The sequence below is a fragment of the Triturus cristatus genome, chromosome 11 (genome assembly GCF_964204655.1).
Source record: "Triturus cristatus chromosome 11, aTriCri1.1, whole genome shotgun sequence".
NCBI classification, from domain to species: domain Eukaryota; kingdom Metazoa; phylum Chordata; class Amphibia; order Caudata; family Salamandridae; genus Triturus; species Triturus cristatus.
The window spans coordinates 578,429,842-578,449,439 of NC_140594.1; the positions used below are offsets into that span (position 1 = coordinate 578,429,842).

Sequence of the window (19,598 nt, forward strand, 5' to 3'; positions counted from 1 at the left end):
AGTATCCTTCATTAAGACATAGCCACATATAAGGTACCAAGCATACAGTAAGATCGTATGACAGATGGGGACAGTAGTCGGAAAACTGTAAACTAAGATAAACTAAAGTGTCTACTAAGCATGGCGTATAATGTAACCTTTGCACTATCAATATCCTGCCTACATATGTGTATGCAACAGAAATGCCAATAAACAAATGATAAAAAATAGAAGGGGTTAAAAACCTGCTTCAGAACCTTCTGAATTTGTAACCTGAAGATTACCTCTGCTGCCTAAAGCAAGCCCCTCTAAGATTGGTTACTTCCAGTGCAGTGCAAGACACACAGAGAATTTATTTTATTTTCCTCAGGATAGAGTGACCAGCACCGTCCAGGTCCTTAGGGGCACTGTTTCCAGCACTGACTTTTGTGTGATAGCCTTGTGCATTCTTGGTTTTGTAGGCTTGTTTTGCTTCCATTGACGTAATTGGGCTAACGTATCTGATATCAATGGCTTCTAGGTGAAGGGTCAGGGCTGGAGACAGTGTCCGTAATGACCTGGAATGCAGTCACCCAACCCCAGGATACTGTCTACACAGAGGCAGTGTACCATAACTCCAACACTCCCCTTGTCTAGGCTTTGCACAGCTGTGTCCTCCCTGGTCAATCTAGAGCAGTTCAGCAGCAGAACACGTAGGAAGAATTATTCTTTCAAACTTAGCCTAGGCCAGTCAGAAGCATAATACGTTACCCATTAAAATTCGTTGCACAAGGAAGATACAGTGCTTTGAGGACTAAATGTTCCAATGACAACCTTGAGACGGACTTGATTACCTGGGGTCTTATTTATGCCACATTCACTAGTGCCCCTCTCTCTACACAGGCCAACGTGAATACCACAATTTTGTGGTAATTAGTATAGATGTATAAGAAGAAGCATGACAGAGTTTTTATGAATTTTGTGAAGAAATCTACCCTTGTTAAATTTAAGGACATTGTCATTTGTTTTGCAATTTTTTTGTAGATTTGACACTTTGTATGCTGAAGGTTTTGGAAATAATTAAAATCATGGTTGGTGCTGTTACAATTTATGCACCTTTCCTGTTTCTGTTGGAGTGACCGCTTTACGGGATATTGCAGAGTAGGAACACAGATTAACTTTGTGTTCTAGAGCTTTAAGTAACACATTTATCTTTAGCATGTCCAAGCCCCATTCTTTGAGAAGTTATTTGAGGGGCAACTACCTTTTTATTTTACCAGCTCCTCAAAACCAGCCTCGAGGCTTCCTGCAGGGAAGTGGCTCATTTACATCAAGTATATGAGAATTGCTCAATGTGGCGTGCGAACAACAACTATTTTATTTTTAGGTATGACTTGACAGAACAGCTGTCATCAGACCATATATTATCAACTGAAAAACAGCTTTCAGAAGCACTACTGGGAGAGGGGCTTTCTCTCCGGGAGCATATTTATTCCCTTGAGCACAGCATTTGATTTGGCAGATGTTCTGTACTTCCACTGAAGAAGAGTGATTGTAGTGCACTTTTGCCCTGTGGGAAAGCTTCTGCTCAATAAAGAAACACTGAGTTGGTTATGGTGACAATCCAACGACAAAGATTAGTCCTAATTGACTCATTGTCAACACTTATGCCAAGTGCCATACGTGTGCCCTGTTAATCATGAAAGTTACAACATATGCAATGGGCCTGACCTACTCATATTGTGAAAAGCATCTCTTAAAACCAATAAGTATTTAGGGGTGGATTGGTTTTACACTGCATTAAATCTTATAGAGATTTATTTTTTTTACATGGAATATAAAAGATTACCTTAGTAGGCAAGAGTTCTGGTGTTTATTAAAGCCTCTGACAAATCTTGGGAGTGGAATATTTGCACAGTCATAATCCTTGCTTGACGCTCCTAGGAGGTTCCGATAGGTTTAGTCGTCTACCAGACTCTTCTAATAAAAAAGAAATCATTCAAAAATACATATATATCTAAATACATGGAGGGCCTTTGAGTGAGCCCTCTTTAGTCAATGGTCTGTATGAATGTCATTCACACTATGCTTCCGGCCATGACAGCACACAGCATGAGGCAACAGGTCTGCTCACTTCAGCCATTAGCTTTATTACCTTGTGAGTGACAGAATTAGGCCTGATTATATGCACATTCAATTGAGAATGAGGGTGCGTCAGTGCCAGGGCTGGTAGACCATTCCTCTGATTTTCTTTTTCTTCATTTATAGGTCCCTATTCATTTCTTTCACTTTCCTTTTTTATTTTATTTTTAGAGCGTATGGCAGCTCCCCAAACAGTGTTGCCATACTGCTTGCTTGTTGCTCATGTCATCTGCAGTGCGCTACATTTTGCACGGCATCTGCTTCTACAAACCATGGCCATTTTTTAATAGTATTGTCCATAGTGCATTATTGTGTTAAAATCCCACATGGCTGATATGTTGGAACTCTGAAACCTTTAAAATTAATTTTACTTTTTATTGCAAGCGTACATCACACCATGTTTAGGTGGCATGTTTTCGTTTGTCAATTTTTTTTCTTTGACTTAATCTTGCATATGCTTGTTGAGTTTATTTGTGTTTTAGTGTAGCTGGATAAGTGGGTGGATGCAAGAATAAATTAGTGGGTAGGTGAATAGAAGCATGGGTGCAAGGATTATGGACTGAGTACAGGATTTATGCCTTTCAGTGTGCCTACAGTGTACCTAAACTAACTAGTCACTGAAGATTGGCATTGCCAGTGCTTATTAAATATAGAATCGAGTAAATAAGTAATATTGCCAACTGATTGGCATTCATTTATTCAATCACATGTCCGTCATAGGGACTTGCCAAACATGTATACCAACATCAGGTGCATTAAAGCTGATATTTAGTGACCAGTCCATGTGTACAGACTCAGACATGCATATGTTACAACATTCAGACAGGCAGGCGGAAAACGAACCTTGGGTAACCAATGGGGCAGCAGCACCTATCTGGACTTGCATTGATAATTTAATTACTTCATGAGAACACTGTCCTTCCTCAAACAAAATTATGGGCAATTGTCAAAAGTGTTTGTCGCCTTGAAATAAATTAGCAAAAGCTGAGTTTAATGCAGTTTTATTGAATCGGTAGAAGCAGCTTTCTAGTTGTCAGAGTACTCAATCCCCTTCTCAAATAACACTATATGTAGTCTATAAAGGGTGTCATATCCACTATAACATGTTTTTCCTGTAGTTCCGAGCTTGACTATTATGTTAAAAATGCATAATTTGTCACCATTTTCTCCTATCAGTTCTGAGTATCGCCGGCATCCCTGCAACTAGCAAACAGCACCATCAACTGCCTACCAAAATATGAGTAAGAGTTTGTAGATAATAACACTATCCTAACATATGTATCAGAAAATCATTCCTTTCACTTACAATGGGGGTCCCTATGATGAGAACAGGGTATAGGGAGGTAACCTATACATTTGCTGTGTAATTTCCTCACAACAATAGATCAATAAATGAGCTAAGGAACCCTGCTAAAAGCCTAATCTGACAGTAATGTAAACTGTATTATGTCCAAGGGAACAGATATTACCACCAAACTTGCAGCTCCGAGCTGTAAAGTTCGAGGTCACTCTCAGAACCCCCAAGCTTTTTTGAGGGAATCACTTTATAACTGATGAACGAAAGGGCTTTCCACAACTGTTATTCCCATTGAATTACTCTCAAACTCCTTGGATGAAAAGTTAAATGAGGTGTCATCAAATCAAATATGAGATTTGAGTTATAATAAGAAACAAACCGCTTAGTTTTCTTCAAGTGGCTGAGATTATACTTAATTACGGCATCCCTATCTAAAAGATTATATCAGGAGTGACAAGGGAACATAAGGCAAGAAGCACAAAAATAGAAGGAACAGGCAGCTGCTCACTAAAGCTGGAGAACAAGGTTGTGATCACAGCCCTAAAGGGCTATTGTTTGTATCCACAAAGTTACCCTACGGAATAAACTTTATGGTCTGTAGCTACAGCAATTGTCAGTATTTTTACCTGAAAGATGGAAGGGCTCTAAGATAGGCATGCATCAGAGCCAGTGTTTTTCTGTTAGCAATCTAAGCAATAGAAAATAAGTGACAGCTATGATCATACTGTTTGGATAAAGTAAGTAATGTTTTGTCTTCCTTTCTTGAATCATAGTTGGTGAAGGGTTTGTTTAGCTTTTGTTTTACTTACCAATGAATCACTGTTATATCATTTTCTAGATTTTAGCAACCAAAGAAAAATGACCTTGGTTGACTGCGTATCAAGTATAGGGCAGTGTGTGTATTTAACAATTAAAAAATATAATACAATCGGATGTGCAAATTCCAATTGGCAAAAGAAAAACATTGTGAAAATGTCATTCAACGTCAACTGATAAACCTCATTTCACAAACCCTCATTAAACAAAGTACATCAGAATCGCCCATCATAAAAAAATTAGGGAGAACTAATTAAAAGGGACATTTTAATGTGAGGCCACTCTGAAACTGTATTAGCTTCAGCACTACATTAACTTACTATAATTAAATTATTTGCTGGCATTACTGTAAACTATAATGAATATGTAACAATATGGCATTTTATATTCTCAGTTATAGTATGTGACTATACTAAACAACAGAAGAACATTAACTGTAATAAATTGCGTTCTACTATATCACTAGAGTATTTACATAACAATACCCCAATGTTGTGTACTGTATGAATACCAATTATAGAATTATCAAACAAGAGGTCTCTCAGCAATATATAGATGGCTATATTATATTGAGAGTAAATAATTATCCTATGTACTAGAAGTATTTGAACCATGTAACAACAATATAAATATGTAACTATAGATTTACATAAGTAAAGCATCTGTGCAAATAAACAACTATATCATGCACTCTGAACTATGTTACTGTAAAGCTCTCATAGAATACTGCAAATGTAATCTCTTCACATCTAGAAAACAAGATTTATTTACAACAAAAGATTTGGGTAATCCAGTTCATGCCTCTGAATTTCACACTCCCCATTTGGTCTCTTCCCATTAGCGTAGGCGATGTGAGGCCTTTTGTCACATTGTACACAGTTGGGCCACACCAGTATTAGAGGTTTCTAGGTATTTTATGTATTCTGTATGCCATAGTACATGAGCGCATACAAAAGTATTCCTTCATACTCCCGATATATGACACCATCTTCTCCGTCTCCATACTTGGGTTTTGCCCCCCACTTCTCTTTTACAGTCAAGATTTCCACATGCACTCTGCAACAGTATTTCCCACTAATCCAATTTATGGTGGATGACCGGTGGAACGTGTTCCGGTTAAGAAATAATGATAACCAATCATCCTTGCATGGATCCAGCATCTCCCCCTTCAGGCGGCTTCTGTCCATTACACATGTAGAGTTGAGTGGGAGTTTCTCTGATGCTGTCCTTCTCTCATTCCAGACTGGATTCTTTCTTTATACCTCCCTTTCCCTGGTCTGTCTGTCCAGTCAACACATGATGCTGAGGGGAAGGGGGAGGGAGGGGGGGAGGAGGGGGGGGAGGGAGGAGGGGGCACGATCCAGAAGTTCTTCTTCCTGTAAAAGGGCTTTCAGTACACACCTTTTGAAAGGATCTGCATATCCTACCAGACCCTCTTTGCTCCTCTTCATCATTTCTACCTGTGCATATGAAGCTGGCTCCACCCGACACTTTGCTCCATCCTGTCCAGCGGAAGTGGCCAAAGACCCGAACTGTGTGCACGCGAGCCGGAGTATACATGTGCAGCACTGGCGTTCCTACGAACATCGAAGCCAAAGGTGAGCTGGTTTTGCTTAATACTTTTCCTTCATTACCAAATCTTGCTGCCACCCTGCCCGCAGGAGTTTGCCATGAATGCGCTTCACCCCATGTGAGCACATAGTTGCAACGCTGCGTCATTTCAGTTTTGCCTTGATTTCCACCTTATACTTGGTTCTCATTCACCCTAGAGTGAAAATCGCCACACCTTTAAGCAAGATTTTGGGCCTAAAAACAACCTCCAATAAAGAAGAAAAATACACATATGTACATATAACAACTGTATAGGGTGACTAGGAGTGTGGATTTTCTGGGACAGTCCCTGTTTTTCATTATCTGGCAAATTTGACTAGATTAAGCGCGTCCCCGGTTTCTCAGAGGATCAGTTGAGCACAGAGTCTGTCAAATTGCTGTGTGTTCCGGTGCAGGATTTGTTAGCAGACATTATAAGGGAGACATTTAATAAACAGATTATACTGTGTATAAGGGTTACATTTACTTCCTCGTGGTATGCTCTTTCTATGTTGATGAGCACCGTCAATGTACTCCTCTGTTTGTGAACGTCCTGGTTTTTGACTTTCCAAATCGGGTCACCCTACAACACTGTAGAAGTAGAACGAATACAACTAGACTAAGTACCAGTAAATGTACTATGCAAACATGCTTTAGGTACAGTAATTGTACAATTACACCAACTATGTAAACTATAATAAATACACCACTATACTAGATATACAACCAGAGTAGCTCTATAAAGATATTAACTGGGAAAGTATGAGTTTGTGAGAGGCTTTAGACAGCTGTAACAGTGGTTATTAATGCGGTCTCCGAGCACGTGATGTGAACACTTTCTAAAGGTAAACTTTGTCTAGACTGGCCCAAAAATGGAATTCCATTCTGAGCGTCCCACCTGAGGGCGAGACAGTTACAAGATGCCTGCAGGATACAGCTCAATAAACTGCTGCCGCTTCATAATTCGAAAGTTGTATTTTCTGTTTAGTAAAAAACAGAAGCGATCCCCATCCTACAGATTCCCACAATCATTTTGGGTAGCAATTACTTTTGGCTACTCAGCCACAAATAGGTGAACATGTGGCTGCTACAATGGAACTGAAATCACTAATTATAATTGGCTACAAGCACTTCTGTTCTCTATCCGATGTGATTTCCGACTACCCAGACGATTAAATAGGGTCAAAACCACGCTTGGCTGCACCTAAACATATAATTACATAGCAGGCTCCCTGTGATGGCCTTTCAGTGGGATAGAACTCGTTATGCTAGTGCGCATGTGTGGGGAATAAATAAAGAGGAGGGGTCTGCCAATTTAGGACACACTCCATCGTGACAACTACACTGGGATTCTGTTCTGCATAGCTCGATCACCTCACCAAACCCTATCCAATCAAAACGGGGCTTCCAGCTGAGAAGCAACAGGATACATAGCAGTTGCTCATGAACAGAATAGAGCATGCATTAGAAAAGTAAACAGGCCTGGGGTGATGTACTAACATGCAGCATAAGCACATTAAAGTGAGATGAGAAACGCAATGTAGCTAGATTGAATGCTTTCTCGCCTTCAGTATATTCCTATTTTGTTTCCATTTACAACAAAGGTTGGATGCAACGAGCCTTCGTTACATCATACTTTTATTTCCATAACATAAAAAGAAAGGAAGGACTATAATAAAGGCTTCCTTGCCACTCAAGCAGTGTTTACTTTGTTAAATAACAAACGCCAGCCAGTGCCCAAATCTTTTATCAGAAGCCTGCGGCCGACCAGTCAAATGCTGAAGTTGCTGAATACCCAGGCTGACCAGTATTGATTGCACCATATACCCCTTTCATCTACTACCCTGCTCTCCCTGTTCTTTTAACTCATTCTTGAAGGTTGTTTCATCCTGGCTTTCTCCCTTTGCCACTGTTTTCCATCATTCTCTTTCTTTCTCCTTTGTCTTCCTTCTTCTCTCTTGTTCTGGGTCATAGTCTACTGTTGAAAAAATAAGGTCCAGTACCCAAAAAAGATTGCCGTGGGCCCCACCTGCAACCACGGGCTCACATTAAGCACTGCACCCTACCTTCTTTAGACACAGATACAGGAGGGGAAGGAGAGCACACGCTGGAAGGGAGGATCGATGGGAAAGAGATACAAGAGTACCAGCATCTCAATTTTCAATCTGTGGTAAATACAGAGCCATCTTGAGTATTTTAAGGGCCCCCTGAAAACATGTTTTGGGGGCCCCTATACTGAACAAATTAGAATTGTATTACCCATGTCAAACCCATTTGATGACAAACAATACTAAATTAGATCACATTTTAACATTGTCACACAAAAACAGTTGAAATATGTCTTGCCCAGATTGCCAAAAATCCTTAAAAGGACACTGGCTTTGAGAGGCAGAGCTAGAAGTAAGAGCAGGCAGAGGGGGGAGAGAGGTTTAGATACAGAGATAGAATAGACAGTGGTCAAGCAGAGGAAGTTTAGTGTCACAGGGGCCACTTGGAAGGTTGGGACCCTGAACAATTGCCCACCTTGCCCATGCCTTAAACATCTCTGGATGAATAAGGAGCCCAGCGAAATGATTCAATAAGGGGATAAATATCAGACATAGAAGCAAAATATGTATACGACATTTGAAAATGTGGTCTGTTTTACCGGAAAAAAGGTGAAAAAAAACAGTGCCATTCTTTAAAATAGAGAAAATGTTCTGTCATTTTATAGATACTCAAGGAGCCAAAAACCTCTACATCAAAGTTTAACCCAGCATTGGAAAGCCAAATGGTCTGGCCTCAGCAAGGTAGTGCAATGGTTGTTTTTAAATTGTTTTTTAATATAAGCATAAATAGTATATTTTAAAAAACATGCTGCCGCCTAAATGTAGCAGCCATATGCTTGCAATATTTATTTTTATTCTAAAATAAATTACCCACTGCATGTCATCTTAATAAAGCAGTACTCGTTCTTTTAAGACCAGACCAGAGACTTGTGTAGAACCTCATTTTAGCTTTAATGCATATAACAGGAAAATATGTTTCTTATTGTTGCAAAGAAAAAGGACGTTTACCTTTCCATTACTGTAACCTGAAGACATAGTTTAAACACACAAGGGCGACAAACATTTTTAGAAAGGATGACTAACCGAAAGAAACTTCACTGACAAAAGTAAAGTATTGGCCTACCGGCGCTGGCACTGAGTGCACTTCTTTTAGGATGGCTGTGCATATGTGCTCAGACAAAATGCAGTCACTCAAAGTGCAAGACAGACAAAGTTGCCCTAAACTGTGGTGGGTGGAAAAATGTGAATGGCAGCTCAAGAGACCAAGGGATGAGACATCCAACCGACAGAGGAAGAGACAGAGGGGGGGGAGAGGGAGAGAGAAAAGACTTTCATAAACTAAAAAGACAGTGGCAAAAAAAATAGATTTAGTTGCATTTTGAGAACTGACTAAAACATTTAAAAATTCTGCTGCAATTGAAAAACATGACAAAAGCAAGTACCGTAGGTATATAATGCATCTATGAAATAAAGAAATTAATGTGTAATGATTGAGTGTACTTTTGAGATGTAAAATAGTCCCACAGACATTGTAAAGCAACTTGCAAGCACTCCAAAGGAGGAGGAATTCTACATCATGAATTGAGAGCGAGACCCTCTTCTGTTAGGACCCAAAGCCCTCTCTATGTATATTTTACAGTATTGGTAACAACAGGTCATTAGACAGCTGCTCTGTCCAGCCAGACCTGAAAAATCCATCACAGCATAACCTGCCAGATCAAGGTCTGATAATTCAACAACCAGCACAGCTGAGACAGAACCAGCTGCACAAAGAAACAATGGAAGGCCACAAACCCCATTCAAATCCTTTTCCTTACTGCACGTTTCGGAGTCGGTTGATTCTACCATCATGCTAGGCCCTGTGGCTGAGATGAAATAATCATCTAGATGCCACGGAGATAACCATGCTCATGAGGAAGAAAACATTTTGCTGCACCATTTAGGGCCAAAGGTGTGAAGTCAACTTTCAGACTTACCAGAGCTGACCCTAGGAACAGACTATGATGGCACTGTACAAGCACTCACTGAATAATTACAGCCACAAAAGATGACCAGTAACAGTACCTCATCCTGCACTTTCGATAATCCACCGTTTCAGAGCAGAGCACTAATAATAGAGGGGTATCACTCGCCTCGCCTCCCCAGTTAAGCCTCAAGCAGGCCGATGCTAGTCTTAAAGGACATCAGTTACACAGGTAGGACTCGAGAGCTGTACGAATACAGGCAACCAGCACGGAAGAAAAAAAAAAAGCCATCAAAGTGGAACTTTATTTATTGCGAGCAGAGAGCAATACGCATACGGATTACTACCGAAGACGCTTGTCTTCCTGGAGGTTTGTTACATTGCCTCCGCTCGTCTATCAGAACGAGCTGCTTAGCTCTCCTGCTGTTAGGAGTGACGTAACGTTAAACTTTGGCAACGATAATTTCGCATTTCATGGATGATTATCCAATGGAGTAATATCTCTGACCCCTCTTAAACAGAAGCAAAGGGTGTTCGAATTGATTACATGTTCTTTATTCTGACACTGATTTTGAGCCTTGAGAGAGTCGTCAAACGACGAAACACGCGTCGGCTGTGTGTTTGCTTCATCAACGTGTCAACATATCAAGAATTCATCCACTTATGGTCAAGACTGCGTCATACTGCTTGTTTTTTTATTATTAATTATTAAACTAGCTACTGACGAAATAGTCAGTTGGAAATGTTTATTTGGCTGTGCTCGGTTGTTTAATTTCCTAATTTGAGGTTCTGGAGTAAGCACTCTCCAAGTACTGGGTAGCACTGTAGGTGGCACAGTGTTTACATTGAGCACGCCTTAAAGACTGTGTAAGATTATGTTTGCAAACTCAACAGAGGTGCTGGCTTTTTCTCTTGAAACCACTGCCATCATTTGTATATTACCGAATATGAAGACAGCAACAGCAAACCTTACGCTTTCAAATCTCTGTGTCTTGAAGCACAGTAACCTAAAGAGGGAACACCCTGCTCAAGACAAGAAAGTAGAAGAGCCACAATACAACCAAAACAAATCAAAACATGCAGTAACTGTGAGGGACATCACTATTATCTTAATGACTGTCCAACAATATGCCATACCCGTGTCAATGGAACGATTTTGACTCAGCATCCTGCTGAAGGGTCACACGAGGTGCATGTAGATGTAAGTCACCACAATGATACATTAGTGATGTGATACAAGAAGATGATTGGACCAGGGATGACATGCTCACATGAACTTAAGAAGATCTGTTACCAGCACCACCAACAACTATTTCATCATCATAAGGTTCCTAGGTTTTTGGGTTATGCGCCTCAGATAATGCCATGCCATCAACAAGTGCCATGCCTTATTCCAATGTAGCCATAGATGACTATAACATCAAAGCTCTAGTAAACAAAGAGGCTTTGGTTAATGCCATGGAATGAGAGCTGTATTGATCTCTATGCTAAGACCACTATGATTCCCAGCAGGGTTAAACTTGTACAGCTATGTAAGCCCCACACCAATGCAGTTAGGAAGATCTTTCACAGTCATGGCCTCTATACAAAATCATTCAACACGAGCACCATTCTATGGCAGAACAGGGAGCTGGCGTACTGCTAAGATATAAAAAAGCTAAATTCTTTTCAAATTGTAAATATTTTGAACACCCTGGAAGAGGAAGCACTTCCATCGTACAGTTCCGAAGTTTACTGGACAGTCAGAGTATATGATCACTCTACGCATGGAAGACACTATTCATCAATTTGCGATCCTAATCTGGCCGTGTTGCCTTTCTACTTTACAAAAACGTAGAAGCAGCGTAGAAAACCCTGGAAAACTTTGACAAAACAAAAGTTAACTAAGCTAACAGTATGATTATCACCGATTGTCATCACAACCAAACCCAGACATTATGAAAAAAGAATTGTGTTGACATGTTAAGGCAGGTCTGAAAAAAATTGTGTTGACAAGTTCAGACAGGACATCATTCTTCAAAACAATTTGTGAAGCATTATATGTGCTCGATGTTGTACTGAATGTAAGTGATGACACTATGGTGTATTCTACGAACAGGCACGATGAGCAATGACAAGTGACAGCAGTATTAAAGTGATTTCTGGACACAGGTCTAGCTCTTAACAAAAGCTAAAACCATTTATACAGTTAGAGACCAGAATACTTGGGCTACTCATTCTCAGCTGAGGGACAAGCACCAGATCCACACAAAATATAATACACAATGAAGCAGGCCCTAAGACTGTCACATAATTGAAAGGCATTGTAGGAGAGTAGGATCTGCTTCACATGGGTACCCCCACTTGTTGCTGGTGTTTCACTGTTTTTCAACCTTAGTCTGGCTGTGGCCCTGCTAATCAGGACCCCAGCCTAGCTGCTTCCTCTCTAAAATGGTTTCCATGTACATTAGGTAGATCTCTAATTGGATTCTGAAGTGCCTTATAAGTCCCTAGTATATGGCATACTATGTACCCAGGGCATAGGTACCTCAGAGGCCTACCAGGGGCTGCAGCATGTATTATGCCACCCCTGGGAAGCAGTCCAAAATGACACCACAGGTCTGCTACTGCAGCCTGGGTAAGGTGGTGCATGCATTCCTTACTGTGGTATAGGCTACCTATATCACTACCATTGCACACACATATACAACCTATAAGTCACTCCTATGGCAGGCCTTACCAATCCTGAAGGCAGAGTGCTTGGTTTTTATGTGAGAGGTTGCCCCTGCATGAGCAGAGCCCCTCTGCAGCATTCGGAGTACCTCCTCTGATGCGGTTTGTGGTGCAGCCTGACCATATACTCTTAAGTGCATTATAACCTCGCGGTAAATGCTAGCTTTGGACTGGCTGCACGTAAACATGTTGTGTTTGGTGTCAAACACTTTGGAATACTACCCCCACCTGCCAGTTCTGGCGGCGGGGGTAGCATTCCACCCTTCTAGAGGGAGAGACATGTTCACACTGGTCTAACCGGTAAAGACTTTCTAGAGCCCTGGCATCACAAAATGGATGCCAATGCCACAGACACGGGTCTGGCCTCCTGCTGCTGACCGAAACTCCGGCAGGCCTGGACAATAGGTTTCCTGTCACTGGGAGGTGTAACCACCTCCCCAGACAGGCAGATATGTATTGGAGCTGGGCGGGAGCACTCTCTGGTGCTTTGAAGTCCTGCACTGGGGGCACACTTGGTGTCCCTGTGCACAGTCCAGTTCAAACCGGTTGCAGGGGCTACCTGCCCCTGCTCTGGCACGAAACTGGACAAGGGAAATGGGTGTAACCACCCCTCTTTCCAAACCCTCCCATAGGTGGGTCCCCAGAGTATGTCCAACCCCCTATCTTAGTATAAGTATAGGAACCCAGTCCTTGAAACTTTGTATTACCCTGGACGAAACTCTGTAACATATATCCTGGACCTTCAACGTTCTATTTCGACTAGAAGACTGAAGAAATCTCCCTTGGGGTCAAGGAGTGAATCCCCTGCTTGGCAGGCACCAAAGAAGCAACTGTCCGGTCTGCAACTCTGAAGCTCCCGCCGGACGCCGAAGTCTTTGCATCACCAGAGGTGGAATTCCAGACTTCCAGGAGGCTACCCTGAGTCCACAGCAAAGCTGAGGCCCGTGGCTATCGTGGGTGATGTGGAACCATGACCCCTGGACACCGTGAACTTTTGCCGGTACATCATCTTCCTGGTCTTCCTCAAAGTTGTGATTTGGGCTCCGAGTAGCCCCAGCCTTGGGCACCTACAGCATCGAAGATCTCTGGCCTCCACTCCACGAGTGACCCGTGGGCCAGTTTCCAGTGCGACTGCTCGAGGCTCCTTCGCGATCACTAGCCCGTTGGCTAGTGGGTCTCCATGAAGGCAACTCGTTTTCTGCTTGGGCTTTACTGCTTGCTCCAGATGTGCCCTGACTTACCCTCGCTGGGTGAGTCCCCCAGACCTTGCTGGTCTGCACCGACGTCCTTCTTCTATTTCCACTTGACTTGCCATTGCCAAGGCTTGTTGGGTCCATTCTGGTCGCCGACACCGCAGCACTCGACAGACTTCGTGTGACAGCTCGAATCCAGCTCCTGGTCATCGTCAACGCCTCCTGGATGTCGAGGCTGAAGAGTCAAGTCACCCGTCAACTCACCTGAAGCACCCGACATCTGTGGGCATTGGACTATCGTGCCCCTGGTCACTGGTAAGTGACCCAGACTCCGTCCCCTCTGCTTTCAGGTTCCTTCCATCCTCAATCCAGGCTTGGATCTCTTCGTACACTTCTCCTCTTCACGGCAGCAGCACTTCTTTGCCAGCTTCCATTGAAAACAACGCTGCGACCCGACACCAAAAGACACCTATGCACCCGGCTTCCCTGGGTGAGGTAACTCGAGTACTCCGGTGCTCCCGTGGGTGTTGGCCCTAGACACCTCCAAGTCCAAAAGGGTTTGCTTGTAGTCATCCTCTAAGTGTCCTTAACTTGTAATTTTCCAACCGCGACTTTCCCCATAGAAGTTGCACGCGTCCCCAGTGGGTCCCCTACGTCACTACCGTGGGTGGTTCCTTGGGGCTCAAACGCTTCTAAAGGCTCTAGGCCTTGTGTCTAGTTCAGTCGTGGTTCTTATACCACTTTATTGGTATATGGTTTGGTATGCCCCTAGGGCCCAAACGTGTATTTGTGCTTTTACTGTTGAATACTGACTTGTAACTTAAGTACTTCGAACTCCAGCCTCATAAAGAGACTAGAGGGGTGTGTTTTATATTAAATACATATATTTTGAATATATACCTGGTCTTTTCATTTGGTCATTCAAGAGATTATAGACTGGTAAAACAAGGTGCTTTACATTCCTTCAAGACCTAGCCTGAAGGCTGCTCTCCATAGCTACCACTAGGATAGCTTTCAATAAAGGTTGTCTTTAACCTATAACCATAAGGTGTTGTTTGGACTGGTACAAGGTGCCCACTTTAATTAGTGGACAGCATATACCAGGCCAACTTCTCACAGGCATCTACATATTACTCTACTACTGTCATAGATGCATTGATTACCTTGCAAACATAATACAACTCCTCAAGAGAAATAACAGAAAAAAAGACAGTGAGACAGTGGACTGCTGAGCATTTGACACAGTTCACAGAGCATACCACAGTGGCCACGTTTATACCACGCAAAACAACAGAACATCTGATGGATGCAAGACCTGTTGGACTAGAACCCATCCTCCACACAAACGGCAGACACCGGGGGGACCATTACAACTGCACATGCAAGCACAGAGCAACAACTGAACATGCAAGCACAGAGCAATCACGGGTGGAACAAAATCACTACAGCCATAATGATAAACGCTTGTAACAGTCTTGACATGGATGTTTCTAACTCTAACTCAATGACCAAACTAAATCGAAGACCACAAACCACTACTTTTTATTTTCAAAGCAAAAATGTCAACACCAGCAGCATTAATAGAGTACAGGATGCTTCACCTACAGAATCATGCTTACCAGGTCCAGTAAAAGGTGTGTGTTTTACACCATACTTCCTTGCATGCATAGCTTCTATCGGAATTTAAAAAGATTGCAGCGACGTGCCAATGACTGTACTCCTTAGTGTCTTTGATCAGATTGCCCCTTCTTGATGGCCGCCCGGCGGGTACATCTCCAGAGGGAGACCTTAACCCCTTTTATTTCTGGCTTCTGAAGGACCGGTTCAAACCGCAGTCACACAGAACAGTCTCAAATCACAATCTTACTCCTCTTTGCTATTGGGCTCAGGCCGGACTCCCCTGTACCAATAGGCAGCAAAAGTCATGCATGCACAGGTATAACAGCCATATTCTCTCCACTCCATTTTCCAATGCTCGCTGGGACTGGGTTTTTCAGTTCAATTATTTAAATATTCAAGGGTTCAGAAACTTGGGTTTTCAATGCCTGGCTGTGTAGGGAGGTTAAGGGTTCTTGGGCTGGGTTCTTATGTGGTAGAAGAGAGCAATTCAGTTCTGGAATTACTAATGAACTTGACTTGGAAAGTTACTCTCAGGCTTTAAGGTAGTGAGAGTAGAAAAACAGCCATCCACCACCCCCGCGCATACCACAGTCCACACAATGAAGATGAAGACCACCATGGCCCTGTCTGTGCCAAGTTATACATGGGCACCGCTTGTTGCTTCCTATGGAATATGCAAATGTAAATGTCTGTAAGGCTGCCGACTCTAATGTCTTAGGGGATGTCGTCCGGATGTTCATTCAGTAGCAGATGGTGAACTCTGCACTAGATGGGACTATGGTAACCTAAGATCCAGCAGTCACCATGCTGCACACTGAAGCCCACATCGAGGGCGCTCAGTGAAAGAGGTCCACCGTGCTTGGACACTCTATTGTAAATGAAACCATACCTGTTACTGCTGCTGGAGAGGGAGGTAACGTGGGGCAAGTGCGCCAGGAGGGCACTCTTCAAGCAAGCAAAATATCCTGGGTAAGTAGTTCGCTACCAGAAAGCAAATGGTGTTACAAATCATAGTAGCATAAGACAGATTACTATTATAATGGAAGGGAAACAGAGGATCCTGTTGGGAAAAGAATGCAGTGAAACCTTGTCATCTTATGGGTGAGGATCACCTAGAGAAGGTCTTCAGTAATACTACATCTTCGCTTATGCCTCCCACTGCTGAGTGATGTGGGCTTGTCTCACTTCCCATCTTACCCGCATGGCCGGTATGTGAAGACGATGTAGCTGTCCTCATCCGTGCGCTCCAGGAAGGTGGTGCATGTGTGCTTCTCCCAGTGGCGCATGGCCTGTCTGAATATGGCCCGCTGGCTGCCTAGAAAAATTGAGCATAGAGTTACCCCGCCATTATGTCAGCCAATCAGATAGCACCACGCGCTGCTCTAACTGCCACGAGGCCAGCACTGGACAATGGCAGAGCAACATCTGTGGATCGTTGGAAAGGGATTTTTTTGTGCTTTTCAATTTGCCAGAGGTTTGAATAGGACAAAAAAATAAAGCATAAGGGAATACTAATAATGTTTACAACTATCTATCTAAAAGCCAGGAGACTCTGTATGTTTCCCACCTCCTTAAGGCTGGATGATATTGGTTGGCGCACCATGGTACTGAGATTATGGCACTGCAGCTTTCAGAGAAGGATGCCTTCTGTGTGCAGTACCTTAAGGGCAACAAGGCACCTCATGGAATCCACAGTGCTCTCTAGGGGAGTAACGTCTGCACACAGGGATATCCGATGAGACACTGCACGCCTCCACTTCACTATGTTAGCCATGTCTTGTCACTGTCTTTAATGGCTCTTTTGACCAGATTGATTGTAATTGTAATTACATTTATATAGCGCTCATTACCCCATGTTTTTTATTGATAAAATTGTAAATTCAGTTTATCTTCAGTACCTTTGGACCTAACCCTGGACACATCTCCACAATATTCTGTAACACACAACCAGATAAAGGGAGGGCTGATTCCCTTTACAGGCATTGGGTTCAGACATTATGGCAACTCTATTCACATTTGATGCAGAAATTGACCCTCCGATGCATGCCTTCAATCTCCATCAGTTCGGCACCAAACTCCCTCATCACCCAAAAAGCATATATTTTCCCCACCAAACCCTACTGAAAACATCTATCATTGACCCAGTCAAATGCCACCCACCCCCAAATGCACAGTTTTCCACTTACCGCTAAAGTTCCCACTGATCACATAAGGGACAACTCCATCAGGCCATACTCGCTCTTGGCGGGATGTAGCTGCTCGACGGATTCGTTGCCGACTCCTGCCTAGTTTTGTTCGTCGGTTCTTTCGCCTCCCTCTTCTTGGACTGGTGCTGTTAGATCCAATGTCTGAGAGAGACAGAAAATGAAAAAGTGAGGATAGAGTGCAACACTTCAGCTGGGGAGTGGTATGGAACACGGAATAAAGGGGGACCTGATCACAGGGTGTGATAAACGACAGGGCAAAGTGGTCTATAGTAGAATTTACTGTGTTAACGCGTCATGATTCTAAGGGTCAAGAGATGAAGGGACTCAACATCACAGATACTCCTCGTAACTGTGAGGTACCCAGTCCCCTAAGGCATCCCTGAGCGCGATTGCTGTAGCCCAGGACAATGTGCTGAAGGCGACAAGGGCATCAAACACTAATTTTAGCATCATGTTTATCAGATTTACATTTAACAGTGTACACGTTTTTATTCGTCAAAGAAGCGCTTAGGAAAAGTGCACTGATGAGAAAAAAGCGCATTTCAGGGTCGATTGTTTTTATGATTGATGGTGGCAACTTTTATTTAACAATTGAGAGTGGATATATGGTTGTGCTGTGGTGTTTGTTCCATTTCCCCAACACAAGTCTATTGGCCTAATTTGCTATCCAATTGGGCTGTGCACTCCCTGTACCAGATCTTGTTCTGATTGGCACTCACAATATTCTTTCGAATCTGGGGCATCCAGCCTTGGCATTGAGATAAACAGCTACAGGTATAGGGTGTCGTCCAGCAGCAACTTCAATTGGTGGGTTTGTTAGGCCTGGAAAGCACCCACACCCAAACCCCTGGATTCCTCCCTTCACTCCTGGGCAGACTCCATAATGTACTTCAGGAGGCTGAACAGTGCTTCGGGAGGTGGAGGGATTAGGGGTCAAGGTCGATATACCACATACTTAGTGGCTTGACACGGTCTGTAATGGGACAATCCTCCAACCTTCCTCTATATAGCACTGACTGGTAGTCCAACAGTGCCTCCAGTAGGTTAGTGATTTGACACTACTGACTGGACTCCGTATACAGTGGTAGACCCAAGTGATGCACACGAACACCATGTTTTGTATAAGATCATCCTCCCTGAATTTGGTAACTACCTGCATGTCAACAGTATCTATTCTAAAACTCTTCGTTACAACCAGAGGCGGCTCCTCCACTAGGGCGGAAGCTTGTCCCCCCCACTTCTTTCTCGCAGTGCGAGAAAGACAAAACTTAAAATGGTAATAACTAAAAGTTATTACCATTTTATATTTCCTTTGCACATTGCTGGCGGGCAGGTGGATGGGCCTGCTCTGCTCTTTGAGGGAGCAGGAGAGGAGTGGTTTGCACACTCTTGAGTTCGCAAAGACTGTTTTGTCAGCCCTTTCCAGCCCCCCACACCAGTCATGCACACTCTGCCCTTTCTCCATGCAGGCTGCATAGCAGCCTACATGGAGAACATGGCCACCCCATTAGCCCCTGGCTGGGCGGCGTCCCGACCAATCACAATGCTGTTTGCAGCGTTGTGATTGGCTTAGGGGAGGGAGCCTGGCTGCCTGCTTCCTGTCAGAGGCAGGAGAGTAGGAGCCAAGAAGACATGGGGCACGGCGGAAAGGTAAGTTTAATTAAATTTTTTCCCCCTGCAAAACCCCCTGCGAATCCCCCCCAGCGACCCCTCCTCCCCCACGAGCAATGCCAGCCGCTACTGGTTACAACCCACTCTTATGTACAGTGACATAAGACGCACTGTGCTTTCACCATGTTGTCTCAAACACCTCACCCAACAAGTACTATAAAACCAAACTATAAACAACACCCTTTCAAACATGCACTCCAAAGGGTACCCAGGAACCAGACACAATTGGAGCGCTTCAGCACTTCACTAGGGGTATGAAATATTCTATAAATAATGCAACTGGACCACACAAAAAGCGCTTTAGGGCATGCAAGGGGTATGGCAGGTTCTATTTCAGTGTTTACCAAACTGTGGTTCCCCGGCCCACTGGTAGGTCGTGAG

General features: G+C 43.2%; 1 protein-coding gene across 1 annotated transcript in view; it reads right to left on the minus strand.

The window, feature by feature from the left end:
• Positions 1-19,598, minus strand: part of BMP1 (bone morphogenetic protein 1) — a 475,212-nt gene that overhangs the window by 280,001 nt on the left and 175,613 nt on the right. The window contains exons 3-4 of the mRNA XM_085633801.1: positions 17,526-17,687; positions 16,537-16,654 (exon numbers count right to left, since the gene is read on the minus strand). Coding sequence (XP_085489927.1) covers positions 16,537-16,654; positions 17,526-17,687 — 280 coding nt within the window. The remainder of the gene's footprint in view (positions 1-16,536; positions 16,655-17,525; positions 17,688-19,598) is intronic.